This window comes from Crinia signifera, chromosome 4 (assembly GCF_055691185.1).
Source record: "Crinia signifera chromosome 4, ASM5569118v1, whole genome shotgun sequence".
Lineage (NCBI taxonomy): Eukaryota > Metazoa > Chordata > Amphibia > Anura > Myobatrachidae > Crinia > Crinia signifera.
This window is the reverse complement of record NC_139220.1, coordinates 281,329,583-281,346,299: the sequence shown is the minus strand read 5'-3', so window position 1 is coordinate 281,346,299 and position 16,717 is coordinate 281,329,583. Positions and strand designations below refer to the sequence as shown.

Sequence of the window (16,717 nt, the reverse complement as noted above, 5' to 3'; positions counted from 1 at the left end):
CCCTCAGCATCACTCTTACAGAACCCCCCTCCACTGTGGTCGGCCACAAAGATACTGCTCACATTATTAGTATTTATATGCTATTACTCTGGTTGCTATTTCTCAACACATCCTGGTATTAACCATGTGAGGAATTAATGAACTGGAAGAGAATGATTGAATCAGTAAGGAATTTAGTGTGGTGTTAATTTCCCCCCGGCGGGCGGTCAAACGATGGAAATAAATCCCAGGGTGCAGGGCTAGACTGGAGTCCAGCTTTGGTTAAGCTGATTGGATTTGATTGACTGGCTGCTCATTTCTGGAACCTCGCCAGAGATCTGAGGCACCTTTAACCTTGTCAGTGGTGGAAAGCGAGTGATAGATTGAGGCTGGTTATGGCTCCTGATGGAAAATGGAGTTGTGAGGCCTACCCGTATGGAAGGGGAGGAAGCCATAAAGACTCAACATAAGCGGTGCAGATAAGACCTGCCGGGCTGGGGCCTTTTTCTTCATGTGATGTTTAATCTGTGACATTGCTACGATGCTAATAGGCTTCATTACATGTTTAGTGCAAAAGAACTGCGCACAATGACATGATTTACTAACATTGCTCTAAACTCTACAGTAAAGTCACAGCAACCCTTCAGGACTCAGCTGTCAGCTTTTCATAGACAGTAAAAGCAAACAGGCCTGAACTCTTTCTGAAAGGTCACACAGCAATTATTATTACAATTCTTTTTACGAATTCATAATGAATGGGAGTTTTATAGTTTTATTAGAAATGTACCTTTGCTCATTCTGTTAAGCTGCGGTTCTTTAACCTCAGATTTTCATTCATAATGATACAAAGGGCGAACCCACGTCGAGACGCACCGCCAGTGCACTATTGGTCGCACCATCAAAATGTGTAGATTAATATATTAATATTGTGGACTGGCCACACCTCCTAGAGTCGGCCACACCCCCTCCCAGTACAGGTGCTGGCAAAGCCCTTGTCTAGAGGGATGGGGCAAGTACAGACAGTATAATGAAGTCCATCATACATCACAGTAAAATACTAACTTTTTAACAAAATCGTTAACCTTTGTTTCATTAAGCGAGTGGCAAAGACGTGCTCTCACCTTGGGCTAAATGTAATAGGGTGTGAAAATCAGAAAGTGAGCGATTTGGGGAGAGTTTTCCCATTTTTTTAAAGCAGCAATCTTTTGCACATAAAAACCAGGTTGATTCTGCTATGGAATGGATTGCCGCTTTAAAAACGTGGGAAAACTATTCCAAAATCTCTCACTTGTCCCATTCTCGCACCCTGTTACATTTGGCCCCTTTTGCGTATTTCTTGAGACAAGTTCCAATCATGTACTTAGTCTCCCACAAGCTGATATAAAGCGATGCTCTGAATTTGTAGAATGCAAAAAAGAGAAAAAAAAAATTATAATTTTTTTTTTCAGTTTCTTAATGCGCTATTCTTTTCTGTACTGTAAAAACTCTTAGTGATTTTTGGCCTTTACAAGATGAGCGTTTTCCACTATTTGACAGGCTGCACAGTATTTTCTGAGTCTGGTTGTAATCCACAAATGTGTAATGAAATAAAATTTTACTGAGAACACACCCATAAAAAGAATGTGGAAAGAAAAGTTGGGAAATATAAGGTTGCAATTCCCAAGAATAAACACAGAAAGGCCCCAGTGCAGGTGTGAATTCTCCAAGTAACTGACGGCCGGTCTTGGGGGAAGACCGTTTGGGCTGCTGACTAGGCGGCTTGAGCAGATTTACAGAGGGAGATACATCCCGCGGTATACAAATGTCAGATGCTTGGAGAGTTTATCATTCTCACTAGGGTTCCATTGCGCTTGTGCAAATATCACTCAAAAGATAAAAAAAATTGCAAATAGTAGTTAATAACATGTTCCCTAGTCATCATCCAATAAGCCAATCACTAGTTGATTGCAGCATATTAAGTGTATTGAAATCAAGAACTGCTTGATAGGCATTGTGGTCCATAATTACACTGAACCAATGGGGTTTTGATCCCCCCCCCCCCCCCACATTATAATTTGCAGATGAAACAATAGAATGTATTAGCAACCCAATTAAATTGTACAATGGTCCCTCAGCAATTTCCATATCTACAGATATACTCTGCCTGCCCAATATTCTCTTCATAGGAGCTTTAGAAATTTGGAACAGACTCAGTCTGTCTATCCACGATGTTATATGTATTTCCCTTTAGAATATTTTTTTTTTTCATTTTTAATAATGTTTGATTTTCTCAAATGTATTTTCTTTATCTAAACACCAAGATTTTTAGATTTAAAATAATCTTCATTTTTGTCAGTGAATTGGAAAAAAAGGATGTGGTTCCTAAATAATTGGATTTCACATCAGAAGGGCGTGAATTTAATATAAACTAAGTTCCCCAGATAATATTAAAATGTTATATATATATTTATCAATATCTATTTATCTATATTTTTACATTTTACACTTTTGGAACAGGCAATAATTGTCGACCAAATATATATTTTTGAAGATGACAGTTTATATGAACACTGAAGTACGTACATACTTACGTGCAATCAAGGGCGTAACTACCATAGGTGCAAGGGGTGCAGCTGCTATGGGGCCCAGAGCTGAAGGGGGCCCATCTTTGCTGTCTAAGTATATGTTTTACATACATTTATCACTATCAGTTGCTAAATAGGGGGCCCTTACAAACTTTTGCTATGGGGCCCACGATTATCTAGTTACGCCTCTGCGTGCAATGTCCAGTTTCTTATATAGCGCAGCATATTCTGTTGCGCTTTACAAAGGAGACACTGATACAACAAAACAGGGTATTTACAGACAGTTAAAATGTAGGAGGGCCCTGCTCGCAAGCTTACAATCTATAGGGAAATAGACATTGATACATAAGGATAGATCCTGTATTCTTTATTGCATCGATTCCACCAGAATGCAAGGTTCTATGACTGGTTCTGGAAATTGATAAGCTTGCCTGAAGAGATGAGTTTTTAGGGAACGCTTATAGGTTTGGAGACTGGTGACATAAGGTGATTTGTCGACATTTCCCAGCCACTTGATTTCTGCCTATGTAGTGCTAAAATACTGACACATTACGGGTCGAGAGGTGTCTGACTGGACGAGAAGACCAGCAGACAGAATACTGAGTGACATTCCATATCTTTGTATATCTACAGCCACACCTTGCATCAAAGCCATCAGTCCCAGCGAAGGTTGGACAACAGGTGGTGCTATGGTGATCGTCATTGGAGACAATTTCTTTGATGGACTTCAAGTGGTGTTCGGGACTATGCTGGTTTGGAGTGAGGTAAGTGCTTTGTGGTGGCATAGATATATAGTAATCAATGCAACATGTCAAAGTAATAGATTTTCTGAAGCTCTGCTTATATCTACATAGTAGGGTCCATGTGTGCAGAGACCTCTCCATAAGGAACCCCTCTACATGGTTCCAAGGAGGAGATTTCTAGCACCTTTTAAAAATGAGAAGTGGATGTGTTTCACATAGCACCTCAATCAAGATTTAGCTCTCATTCAATAGAATGTACTTGATAAATGATAGTGAGAATCTGATTGGTTGTTTGGGGTAACACATCCACTTGCCCTCTACAGAAGTTTTCATAATTCTCCCCTTGGTGTCTCCACACAGTATAGAGGCATTGTTCACAGCAATTAGAGATCCAGCATTTATGAAGTATGAAGTAGTGTTTGTCATCACATGCAAAGGGGCAGACTAGATGGGCCAAGTGGTTCTTATCTGCCGTCAAATTCTATGTTTCTATGGTTATTACCAGTATGTGACTGTGATTAGTAATGGCCTTCGATGGCAAACGTGCAACTGGCCATCGATAGTGTAGTACTATTCAATGGATGACCATCAATGTTTTTACATTTCGATAGTCATCCATTTTCTTTGATTGATTGGTCTGTGGGCCAATCAAAATCGGGGTGGGGCTTTGTGGGTGTTGGGGGCGGAGCTATTGGGGAAAAGCAAAACCAAAACTATTCATTTAAGCTTGACATCAATGGTGGGAAACCATCTGGTTCTACCCCATCAATGGCAAAACTATTTGACATCAGCCAAAAACCACCAATGATTTCTAATCATCGATGGTCAATGGCCGTCCCTAACTGTGATGCCATTGTTTGTAGTGAATGCACAGACAGCAATCTCATGAACTCTTTCTCTGCCCAGTGTGTGGGCGGTGGTACACGGTATTAAGAGTTGATTGTGAACAGTCAGAAACTATAAAGTTATGATTTATATTGCTGTCCTCAAAACATCGGGGAGAAAGATAATGTCTCCAATTCATTAATGTCCCTCTGGTTTCCTCAGCTCATCACTCCGCACGCTATCCGCGTACAGACGCCGCCGCGGCACATACCAGGCGTGGTAGAGGTGACTCTATCGTACAAATCCAAACAGTTCTGCAAAGGGGCCCCGGGGAGGTTTATTTACACAGGTATGTACCAACAGGGATCAGACAAAAGTTCTCTGCACAGGGCAGAGTCAAAATAATCATTATTCAACACGGCTGTCTCAGAGTTGTACGAATGCACACGCATGATACTGTGTACCTTGGGGGTTATAATGACTAGCACATTAGGAGTCGTAGCAGGGAGTCCATTTTAATGAAGTCTGGGTGATCATAATTTGTATTTTGCATTATATTATGTAGCGTATACAATTTTGCTAAGTACACAGAATTACTTTTAATATAATTTTGCTGCCTGGTACAAAGGGTTTCGCAGAATCACTGAACATATTCCACAAGGAGCTGACACTATTAGTCTAATAAATATCTATATTTGTTATATTTAACACCAAGAAATAACCATACAAACACAAAAAGCATAAGCATAAGAGCTTGCAGTCTAATTAGACATAGGAGATTATCCAAAGCTTGGAGAGATAATGTTGAGAGAAAAAAAAAACAACCAATCAGCTCTTGTCATTTTTCAAACACAGTAACAGGTTTGGAGCTGATTGGCTGGGACTTTTGGCCCGATTCATACCTGCATGCACAGGTCTGAATTTGTCCCCTGTCCGATGTTGGGCCTACTGCGCATGCGTATTTTCGGTAATGCGCATGTACAGGGCCTGCTGCAAGCCCCTAATTGAGAGGCGAGGGGCTTGTTGGGGTGGAACCCTGGCGGTTTACGGGCATGTCCACAAAAAAACGTTGGGCGCGCCCATAGACACGCTGTGAGTGCCCAGGTGAATGCACACATCCGTTCGCAGCCCTGCACAGGGGCATGGATGGTCGGACCGGTGTGCGTTTGGCGGGGCGTTAACCTGCTCGCTGGGCTCCAAACACACTCCGAAACGGGACCTTTATCTACTTTATCTCTCTCCAAATGTTGATATTGAAGGTGAAAGAGGAAATGTTCTTTAATAGGTAGATCAATAATCCGTTCCCCTCTATTGGTATCACCTGGCGGTGTTGATATTTCACACTATACCGCAGTAGTAAATTATCACGGTTATTACTTATTGTTAGTGAGAATCTCGGCATCTCTAAGGATCTGTTATATTCTATAAAGAAACCATTTAGCATGAAAACACCTATTTTACATCAATTTGCAACATTTAATGTGTGTGGATAAGCAGAGCGAGTCACAGGCAGGACAAGTGTGATAGAACCAATTCCATCTTCCCTGACTCCCAGGACATATACCCAGGCTCATCCAGCTTAATTCAATTGGGGTTTGTAGTTCAGTGACAGATGAAATGTGTATTATTAAACTGCTTAAACATGCCCAATGGGATAGGAGAAAATCTAACTTTAGCCAACGTTATATTTTTTTCTCTCCAAGTCTGAGATTTTCTATTAAATTCCCTCTTGTCTGGCTCCTGTTATATTAAAATTCATGTTCCCTTTAATTACTTAATAAAAAGTAAATACAAATGCTGTTTCTGTGGGGATGTGACCTTCTCTGTTCATTTAATTTGAGGATGTTTCTCTTAGATAAACAAGAATCGCAGGGTTACAGTATGTTCAGTCTCTGATTTACTGAGGAAATTAATGCCTGCAGAGGGGTTTACAGCCCCTCTGATGTAAAACATCAGGGTTAATCACTGTTCTGCTGAGCTCACAATCTAATGCGGAGGGCAAGACCCAGCAAGGATAGGGATTGTTTTCATGAATATTTAATGTATATTTAATATATGGAGGTAGAAGTATCAAAGCTTTTAGAGAGATAAAGTGCCTGATTTACACCTGTTCGCAAAGCTGCATTTTTATTTTCCAGATGGACAAAACTATGTTTTACTGCAGGTGGGGCAGATGTAACATGTGCAGAAAGTTAGATTTGGGTGGGGTGTGTTCAAACTGAAATCTAAATTGCAGGGTAAGAATAAATCAACCAATATTTACCCTGCACAGAAAAAAAAATAATTCCCACAAATCTAACTCCCTCTGCACATGTTACATCTGCCCCATATGCAGTGCAGCATGGTTTTGTCAATCTGCAAAAATTGCAGCCAGGTCTGAATCAGCCCCAAAGTACCAACCGATTAGCTAACTGACATTTTTTCAAACACAGCCTGTAGAAGGTGATTGGTTGGAACTTTATCTCTCTCCAAGGTTTGAAACACCACCCCCATGCCCCCCCTTTCCTGCTAGCAGAATGATGGAAGTCCAGAAAAACATTTGTAAATATTAAAAGAAACACTTACATAATAGATCCATTTAATTATTAGTTGTCCTGACAAATATCTTTAATGTAATGTCACAAATCACATATCATGAATACAGTGGGATTTCCATACCAACAGCACTAATCCGACTTTCTTTCTATCAGCATTAAATGAGCCTACAATTGATTACGGCTTCCAGAGGTTACAGAAAGTGATTCCCAGACACCCTGGCGACCCAGAGCGATTGGCAAAGGTAAGGCCACTAATACTGGCATGAAAAGGTTATTAATGTGAGGCAGGATAACAAGCGTTTTAATGTGAGGGATCGCAGCCCTTCCGTCTGCAAAGCACTGAGAGGAGGACCAGCACCAGGGACAGCTCCCTACAGGGTCACTGCTGCTGAGAGTCACACAGCCCTGGGAATTCTCCTCTGTACATGCTGTGTGCCTGCAGCCTGCAGCAGGAAGGTGGTGCTAGGGGGTGTGCAGTCAGCGTATAGACAATGTCTTGGTCGACAATCACCTAAAAAGGCTCGACATACTGTAAGTCAACACTGCCAAAGCTTATGGTCGACTTAGGCAAGGTCGACAACCAAAAGGTTGACATGAATTTTCATGATTTTTTTTTTTAAGCTGTTTTTTCATACTTTACTAAGTGGGCACAGAGTGGGAATATGATAATGTGCCAAGCTTGGCAAGCACGAGGTACATATACACGGTGTCCATGTTGACGTACGATTAAATAGACACCAAAAAATCATGAAAACGTCATGTCCACCTTTTGACAGTCGACCATAAGATTGTGTCATCCTTTGGCATTGTCAACCTAAGGCATGTTAACCTTTTTTTTGGTGTCAACCTAGTTACTGCCGACCATTAGTGGTGGACCTAGTGACTGTCGTCCTAGACATTGTCTACCATCTATACCGTAACCGGCGCGGGGAGCTGCTCAGTGTTCCTGGAGTTTCACCATATTATCTTCTTTCTTCAGGAAATGTTGCTGAAAAGGGCGGCAGACCTGGTCGAAGCATTGTACGGAACCCCCCACAATAACCAGGTAATAATACATCACCAGCCCCCCCCCCCAGTGTAAAGTGGGATCAGACGTTTCATAAATGGCGTCCTGTAGTTACGTTGTCTGTATTCTGTAAATCTGTGCTTCCTTCTCATCACCACTCTCCTTCCTCTGCTGCACAGGACATCATGCTGAAGAGGGCTGCGGACATTGCTGAGGTTCTGTACAGCGTACCACGTAACCACAATCAGATCCCCACACTATCCAGCTCCCCCGCACATGGTGGCATGATGGGAATTAATTCATATGGGGGGCAGCTAGGAGTCACAATTTCAGAGTCACAGGTCAATAACCAGGGTGAGTAATAGGATGCCATCATCTGTCAGGTTTATACCATGTGACTGCTTGTCCATCTAATGACATCATCACTATGTTCCTGACAGTCTCCGTACTCGTTACCATCTTCCTTTATGTTCCTGTATCCAGCACTGTTTTAACAGTGCATACACCTGCGGCTCGCTTCCTGTTCTCGCCTCCCCCCTCCTGTTCTCTCCTCCCCCTCCTGTTGTCTCCTCTCTCCCTCTCTCCTGTACTTGTATTCTATGGTCCCTCTGTCCGCCTGCCTTTTGTTGATCTCCCATGTACTGATCTAAGTGTCCTTCTTCAGGATACATCCGGAATACAAGCAGTATCTCCCCACGTGGCTATTCCACCAGTTCCACTCCCCAGCAGTCTAGCTACAGCACTCCTAGTAACAGCATGAACGGCTACAGCAACGTACCCATGTCCAACCTGGGCGTACCTGGGTCTCCTGGATTCATCAATGGCTCACCCACTACATCACCCTATGGCAGTGAGTATTGGGCAAGTCATCCTTTCTCTTCTATGCAATGATATTGTATATGATAAATAAGCAGTAGTAAAATAAATTGTAGCAGACAATAATAATCTGACTATGCCCGTTCTCTCATTGTAGTTATGTCCTCCAGCCCACCTTTGGGGTCTTCTGGAAGTTCATCCATCCTGCCTTTCTCCTCCTCTGTCTTCCCCTCCATGAAACAGAAGAGTGCCTTCGCCCCAGTCATCCGACCGCAGGGCTCCCCATCTCCAGCCTGTTCTAGTGGAAATGGTAATGGTTTTCGAGGTGAGGAAACACTGTGACTCCAACAGTATAACATCTCATTTTTCATGACATACCAGGTGCTTCAAATGACAGTTCTGTGATTTTTCAAACACAAACATAAAATGACAGATGCTGATTGGTTGGTTCTTTATCTATTTCCAACCAGTCAGAGTCTGTAATTTTTTCTAGCACAGCCTGTAAAATTACACTTAGAAGGTGATTCTCCTCCAGATTTCTGAATCCATTCTGAGGTAATACCTGTTGTACAAATATTCTACATATGGGGGTAGCACAGGCCCCTCCCAGTGTGTGCTCTGCCAATCACTGGACAGGGCGTATTAGCGGGATCCGGGCATCAACCCGGCAATTACCATATATACGTTTATACATAAATATTCTTATACTCTCTAGGGGACATTTACTAAGATGGGAATTCTATTTCACATGGATATTGTATGGGGAACTAATCAGAATCTAATAATTTATTTAGCACCGGCTAGAAGATAATAGATAGTATTCTGATTGGTTGCCCAAAGCAACATCCTATGCGATCTCCGATCTTAGTAAATGACTACCAGTAGGATGAGTGCATTCATATTTCCTGGCTCACAGACAGTCGTGTCACAGACCAGACGTCTGTAATCAGCGGAGGCTACCTATACTCACCCCATCCATGTAGGCCATAAGGAAACCGCATAGACAACTCCCTATACACAGTAATAATATATATATTTTTAGCTTCATAATGTGATACAAAAAACCTAAAAAACTGTTTTATGTTTTTAAAGGTGCTTTTAATAGTACAGTATGTGTCATACAGGTGGGAGCTGAGCGTTTCATTAATGTCCATATTTGTCAAGTCAGTGCATGCTTAATAGGAAAATAATCTAATAAATATATATATTATATAGGAAAATCATTTATTCTGTTTGCAATCACATGGCCATGTAGCGGTGGTACTCTTTCTCTGTTAAATCTGTCTTTCCGGGACGCACTCATGAGTGATTTGCAGCCCCCCCCCCCTCACCGTTATGTCTGAGCTTCATTGTCCCTCTACCGAAGGGACTCGCTGGCCTGTCAGATGTGTGAGCAGAGAGGCAGCTGGGAAATCTCCGCAGGAATCTCAGCATGAAGCTGCTGTGTTCTGCTTGACTGGAGGGGAGACAGAGACAGGGCCACTCATAACATTTCATATAGACTTACACTGCAGCACTATCCCATGTAGGCACAACGAGCTGCCATTTACTTGTACTGTGCCCCTCTCTATATGTGCTGTAATAAATCGTGCAGCCTTCAGATTCAGAGGGTTGTATGATATCTGAGTCGCAGGCGGTGATTTGGTAGCATGTATGAAACAAATTCAATCAGTCACAAACTTTTTACTGTGGGTAAAAGCTGCGAAATCCGCGTCAGTGTAACGTGGGTTTCAACTGGAAAAATCTGGGCTCCTTGGGACACCCCTACCAGTGAATATTATGTTAATGTTTTAGAATTTTTTAAATATGTAGAGACAGGTCATTTTGTGCATGTCATTGCTTCCTAATAGCAGAACAATGGGTGTACTGATGAGGGACATGGGTGCCAGCTGTTGTATTGATAGGGATGGGTAGTTAAACTTGCAGATAGCAGTTAAAGCGTATTTTCGAATATGTATAAAAATTGTATGTAGGGGAAATTTTCTAAGATGGGATTTCTATTTCACACGGGATGTTGCTATGGGTAACCAATCAGAATCAACTCCTCCTAGAAGAAAATAGATATCATCTGATTGGTTTCCCATAGCAACATTACATTTTAAATAGAACTCGCATCTTAGTAAATTTCACCCGTAGATACATCAGTATTGCTATGGAGACAGCATCCTGCCAAAGCTAGCATCCGCCACATGACCCAGGAGGCACATGGCGGCTGCTTGTATCAGCAAGAATTCAGGGCGGGCACTGATGTCATGCACCCACCCCAAATAGGTAGGCCCACCGAGCAGTTCTATGGTTTTTGTGGTCATGCTCATGAAGCGCCAGGGGTTCAATCGGAATGCCTCCTGCCTGTCCGCCACCCGGCGTACGGCCAGTGATGGCTACCCTTCGAACAGTCTGTACACAAGGGGACCCAGCGCATGCGCACAGCGCACCGTGCACATGCGTGGTCTATTGATGTTTGGATAGGCTGCAAATTGACAGCCCTCCAAACTGGTCTGAATTGGACCCAATGTCTCCACAGGTTGCACAATTCACCCATTTGACGCTTATGGCCGCTTTCTGCGCTATTTGTCACTGTAGAAGTGACATGTGACAGAGCCACAGCCCCCCCGACTTGGCGTTTGTCATTACATTGAGCACGTATTGGAACTGCTCTTGATGAAAATATCCCCGAAAGTCTGCATTAATGTAACGTTGGACTTTACACTATGGAACCTGCTGCTAATTGAGCTTGTCCCTTTGTGAAATATTCTCATGTACAAAGATGTATATATATATATATGCCAGATTCCAATATTTATTTATATGTATATCTGTTATGGTGTACATACTTCACACTTGTAGGCTTCAGATGCCACTGTGCGGAAACACTGCAACTGTACATACATATGCCCTTCCCGACATCTAGATGCATGGGGCATTTCTACTGACGCACCGTGTTCTGGCAGTGAAGTGGTTATATGTTGTGACGGTAACCTGATCAGTAATGGGGTTGGGGAATATCCCTGGATCTTATTTCACTCCCAGGCCCAATCTTTCAGCACTGGGCTAAGAAAGGTCTCCCTCACACCCCAGGGAGCTACCCTCATCCCTTCACTGCCAGCAAAACTCTGCAGGGCAGAGGGAAGATGAGGAGCCAGGCAGGAAACTAGCCTGTGCTACACGTCAGATATAGTACAGGCTGTGTGTGCATGTGTTACTGTGTCTGCTATTCATACGGCTGACTGAGGACAATGGAACTCACTCTAACATTATATAACACAGGCACATGTAGAAAGTATCTCATACGTAGTGTCTGCTTCCAATCTCTACAATCAGACTGTCCCGCCGCAATAGGTTTCCTCAATTCAACAGATTGCTTCTATTCTTTCTTCACATTTGGATACTTATAAAACTATCTTTGTAGTAATTAGTTAGAACATACTGTAATCTCCGCCATAGATGACGGGGAATGCTGCATAGCAAACACATTGTACACAGACTACTGTATTTTCAGACTCACTTGATACATGTTGGCTACAATCCCCAGAAAACACGTAAATAATCTAGAAAAAACTCTAATATATACTTTTTTTTCCTAAACAGAGGGCAGCGGAAATTTTTCCCAATTGTAAAGGCAACGGAATATTATAGTGCTATATAAATAAATGGTAATAATATTGCTAATTTATATTAATTTGTCTTTTTTTTTTTTTTTTTACTCAACTGTGGATGTTTTTGTTCTTTTAAGTTGTGTAGCGTTATATGGTTTATATGATTTTTAGTACAAAGAAAGACAATTGTTTATGTTGTATGATGACTGACTTGTTTTTTTATTTTTATTTTTAGCTATGACTGGGCTGGTTGTCCCTCCTATGTGAGACAGAATAGGACTATTTGTATATTTAATAGAAACGGACGAAACGCGTGAGGACATTGCGTGTTGCGACGAGGTCCATCTTTGAGGTCGGATCTACACATTGAGATGGCTTCATGGTCCTCTTCTATGGAGACCCACCACCCTATCTAATGTTGCCTGTGAGGAAATACTCGTCTTAAGCCTGAATGGTGGAACTAATATGAATCCTGTACAGAGCTGGGAATTCGTCAGACAACTACATGGAATATTTTGGATACTCTTTTTGTTTTTTTCTTCTCCTTTGTAGGAAAAAAAAAACTATTTCTATTTTCAACCAACTTTTTCTGATACCGATTATACGTTTGCGCCTTGAGAAGAAAAAACAAATACATTTTACAAAAGGGACTGAACAGGGTAATGGCAGGGAGGACTACGCAGTCATTACCTTCATGGATTGTCTGCTTCCTGTGCTATATGTGTCTGCTTAAACGCATTTTTTTTTTAAAATATGTTTTACATTATTTAATTGAATAAACTTGTAACTTATTGTATTTAGAGGTAGGAAAAAAAATTGACATAATAATGAATAACAAGATGGGTGATGGGAGGCATAGTCTCACAGATAATACACATTTGAGGGAGTTTTATAGGGTTGCATGCACCTAAAATCGAGTCTGGTTCCTGCTGGCCTCATATACCATATATCACTTCCTCTTCACAGGTTGCTACCTATAAACTCTCTTTTTCTAGAACCTATAATAATATTAATGTTACCTGACCTATACTTCCACTAGTGGGTAGTGGTCACATGATGCCATAAAGCAGAACCAATGTGCTGCAAAAGAGGCTGCACACGATGACGGTTCGTTATAACCTTCTATGAGCACTGTGCCAATCGGAGTCATGGTTTGCAGAGAACTTACAGTAGAAAGTAAGCTAATTAATTATTACATTTAGATTACATGAAGTTGGGAGTCATACAGTACCTCTAATTGTTAGGGTTAATAAGCAAGTCTGTAGGTCACAATACAGGCACTTTATATTTAAATTGTTCTTTTTATGTAGCCAAATCCCCAATATGTTTCAATTCTGAAGGATGCCCGTGAATTATATTGCACACTGCCGCACCCCGTACTCTTTCCCCATCCCCTGCAGGTTCTGTACACTTATTTTCTTTGCAAGGGTCAAAATGCACCCCGCCTATGGGGTCAATGGTGATTTCCAATGAGATTTTCTGCAAAATATATTTAATCCATATCGTATGTGAAGTAGATGGAACAGGGCAGTGTTGTTCGAAAAGGAAAGAAGATTCAAAGACTGCAGGTTGGCAATGCCAGCACCTGTACAATGCAAATCTGCTTGCACAGGACAGATTCAACATTTGCACTTTGCAATACAAGTCCTCAAAGTGATACATATTGGTCAATACAAAAATGCTGCGGGATATTGTGTTTCTTCTCCAAAACAGCATATACAGTATATGGCACATCTGTGTCTTTACGTCAGTCACATTTTTGTGTATGCCAGTGAGTGTATGACTTTTTGGACTTTACTGTGCAGCTATTGGGCGCTGATCGCTGTGTATGTTATGGTGCAGTCAGGAGGAGGCTAGAGAGCACCACATGGGCCATTCCGGCATAACACTTCTTATTTCTCTAGGTTTTTAAAGTGCTGCTTTCATGATATCTGCTTTGTTAGAAAAGAAAAAAAAAGACAAATAATAATACTGTTGTTTTTTTGTTTTTTGTTTTATCTTGAGATGTCCATTGAGATTAAATCTCATGTTATGGGATTTTGTATATACACAGTTTCTGCTTGGTTTGTTATGTTGTACAAGCATGTGGTACATTTAGACACATCAGGAAATCAGGACCTGCTAAGATCACAGGGTAAAACACTTAGCTCCAGCACTTTGTGGTCCCATCATGAATGTGCAGGTAATCATCGGGATGTTACACAGTTTCAGTTCACCAGATATAACGACCAAACTACAGTATACGTTTTTTAAAGCAGCAATCATTTACAAGGCAGGACTGCCGCTTTAACAAAACATCAGAGTTCGGCTAGTATCCACACCTCTGGGTGACTAGGACTGTAGGGCAGATGTAATAAGCCTGGTGAAGAGATAAAGTGGAAGGTCTCCTTCATACGCCACAGGCATTATCTCCTACATGCCAGTTGTATAACCTTTGTTACATGCACATGGGCAGTATGAGTGGCGAGTCACTGATCGCCCATACATGTGTGTTTATCAGCATTACAGGGGAAGCTACATGTGTATTAGCCTAAGGCACTTGGAACATATATACCCTGTCCTGATAATCTGCCGCCAGGTGATCTCTGGACATCACATACATACCCAGCAATGTGACCCTGTCCTCATAATATGCAGCCAGGTGATTGCTGGACATTGCAAATATACCCAACACTGTGTAATCCTGTTCTGATAATCTGCAGCCAGGTGACCTCTGGACATTGCATTTATACCCAGTACTGTGTAATCCTGTCCTGATAATCTGCAGCCAGGTAATTTCTGGAAAGTGCATACATACCCAGTACTGTGTAATCCTGTTCTGATAATCTGCGGCCAGCTGATCTCTGGACATTGCATTTATACCCAACACTGTGTAATCCTGTCCTGATAATCTGCAGCCAGGTAATTTCTGGACAGTGCATACATACCCAGTACTGTGTAATCCTGTCCTGATAATCTGCAGTCAGGTGATCTCTGGACATTACATACATACCCAGTACTGTGTAATCCTGTCCTGATAATCTGCAGTCAGGTGATCTCTGGACATTACATACATACCCAGTACTGTGTAATCCTGTCCTGATAATCTGCAGTCAGGTGATCTCTGGACATTGCATACATACCCAGCACTGTGGGACCCTGTCCGGATAATCTGCAGCCAGGTGATCTCTGGACAGTGCATACATACCCAGTACTGTGTAATCCTGTTCTGATAATCTGCAGTCGGGTGATCTCTGGATAGTGCATAAATTACATACCCAGTACTGTGTAATCCTGTCCTGATAATCTGCAGTCGGGTGATCTCTGGACATTACATACATACCCAGCACTGTGGGGCCCTGTCCGGATAATGTGCAGCCAGGTGATCATTGGAAATTGCATACATACCCAGTATTGTGTAATCCTGTCCTGATAATCTGTAGCCAGGTGATTGCTGGACATTGCATATGTGTATACTCAGCACTGTGGGACCTTGTCCTGATTATCTGCAGTCAGGAGACCAATGGACATTAATGTAAGGATTTACTGTGTCATAAACACCACTGCAGGGGCCTACACATGTAGCGATGCTGAGACATTCTGAGCAATGCTAGATCACTCAGAACTCTTCAGCATCATCGCTCAGCACACTGCACACATCGATGTGTCAGGGTCGGTGTTCTCCGGTTAGAACACTGGCCCTGACCGATTAATATCTGTATATCGCTCAGGGCAGGCGACAGAGGGGGTCAAAGGGGACACCTGTACCGGGCCCCAAGCTTGTGAGGTGCCCCAAAGTTTTGAGTGGCTCAGGGGCTGTAAGCATTGCTGTGGCAGTGCATTGCCTCGCAATGGTTAATAAAGGCACCAGCCTGGATTCCTGTAAGGATACTTACCCTGACCCCCCTCCAGTATTAGTGATTATGAATTATGTTTCTTTTGCAACAATAAAAAAAACACATATAGTATGCAGTATAATAAAAATGTTCTGCTCAAGGGGATGTGGTTAGGGGAGGGGCTCAGTCAGTGTACCGGGCCCCAAGATTTCTGTTGCCGGCCCTGATATCGCTACATGTGTAGGACCCATTAATGTTTAACTTTATTTGCTCATCTCCAGCAGAGTCCTGAAGTTACACTCCCAGGTCCAGATGTACTAAGCTTCAAAAGTGATAAAATGAAGAGTGATAAAAAGCCAGCCAGTCATCTCCTACCTGCCATGTCACAGGCTGTGTTTGAAAACTGTCAGGCAGGAGCTGATTGGCTGGTTGTTTATCACTCTCCTGTCGAGCACATTTGGAATGTAGCTGGATTTAGGAATGGACTGCACCTGAGCTAGACTAGAGAACCGAAGGAAAGTCCTAATAATGCCGCTTACAGTATTATTATAACAGGAATTTCTGTGGTATTTTTACACAATCTGAAGCAGGAACCGATCGCATCAACCACTACAAATATGGGAAATGATGTAATATGAATGAATTTTGCATGTTCTCCTCCAATTGCCTTGAGTACATTTAAATGACACTAAAATAATGTAAAATACTGTAGGTGTGAAAACAACCTTTTTCAATTGACTTTAGTACAAGTTATACAGATAATTATGCCCGCCTGTATGATTTGAACATTACATCAGGCTACATAAGGAGACCATCATTTTACACCCAATTAAAAA

At 42.0% G+C, this 16,717-nt stretch overlaps 1 protein-coding gene across 2 annotated transcripts in view; it reads left to right on the top strand.

Annotated features, from left to right (window-relative positions):
- Window positions 1-14,114, top strand: part of EBF2 (EBF transcription factor 2) — a 79,824-nt gene extending 65,710 nt beyond the window's left edge. Inside the window, exons 9-17 of one of the 2 annotated variants that reach the window (XM_083184784.1) lie at window positions 3,177-3,307; window positions 4,334-4,460; window positions 6,802-6,890; window positions 7,628-7,693; window positions 7,834-8,008; window positions 8,319-8,504; window positions 8,628-8,795; window positions 12,059-12,123; window positions 12,302-14,114. In XM_083184784.1, coding sequence (XP_083040910.1) covers window positions 3,177-3,307; window positions 4,334-4,460; window positions 6,802-6,890; window positions 7,628-7,693; window positions 7,834-8,008; window positions 8,319-8,504; window positions 8,628-8,795; window positions 12,059-12,087 — 971 coding nt within the window. In that variant the 3' untranslated portion in view covers window positions 12,088-12,123; window positions 12,302-14,114. The remainder of the gene's footprint in view (window positions 1-3,176; window positions 3,308-4,333; window positions 4,461-6,801; window positions 6,891-7,627; window positions 7,694-7,833; window positions 8,009-8,318; window positions 8,505-8,627; window positions 8,796-12,058; window positions 12,124-12,301) is intronic. The other variant, XM_083184783.1, reaches the window with a different exon arrangement.
- The last annotated feature ends 2,603 nt before the right edge of the window (window positions 14,115-16,717 follow it).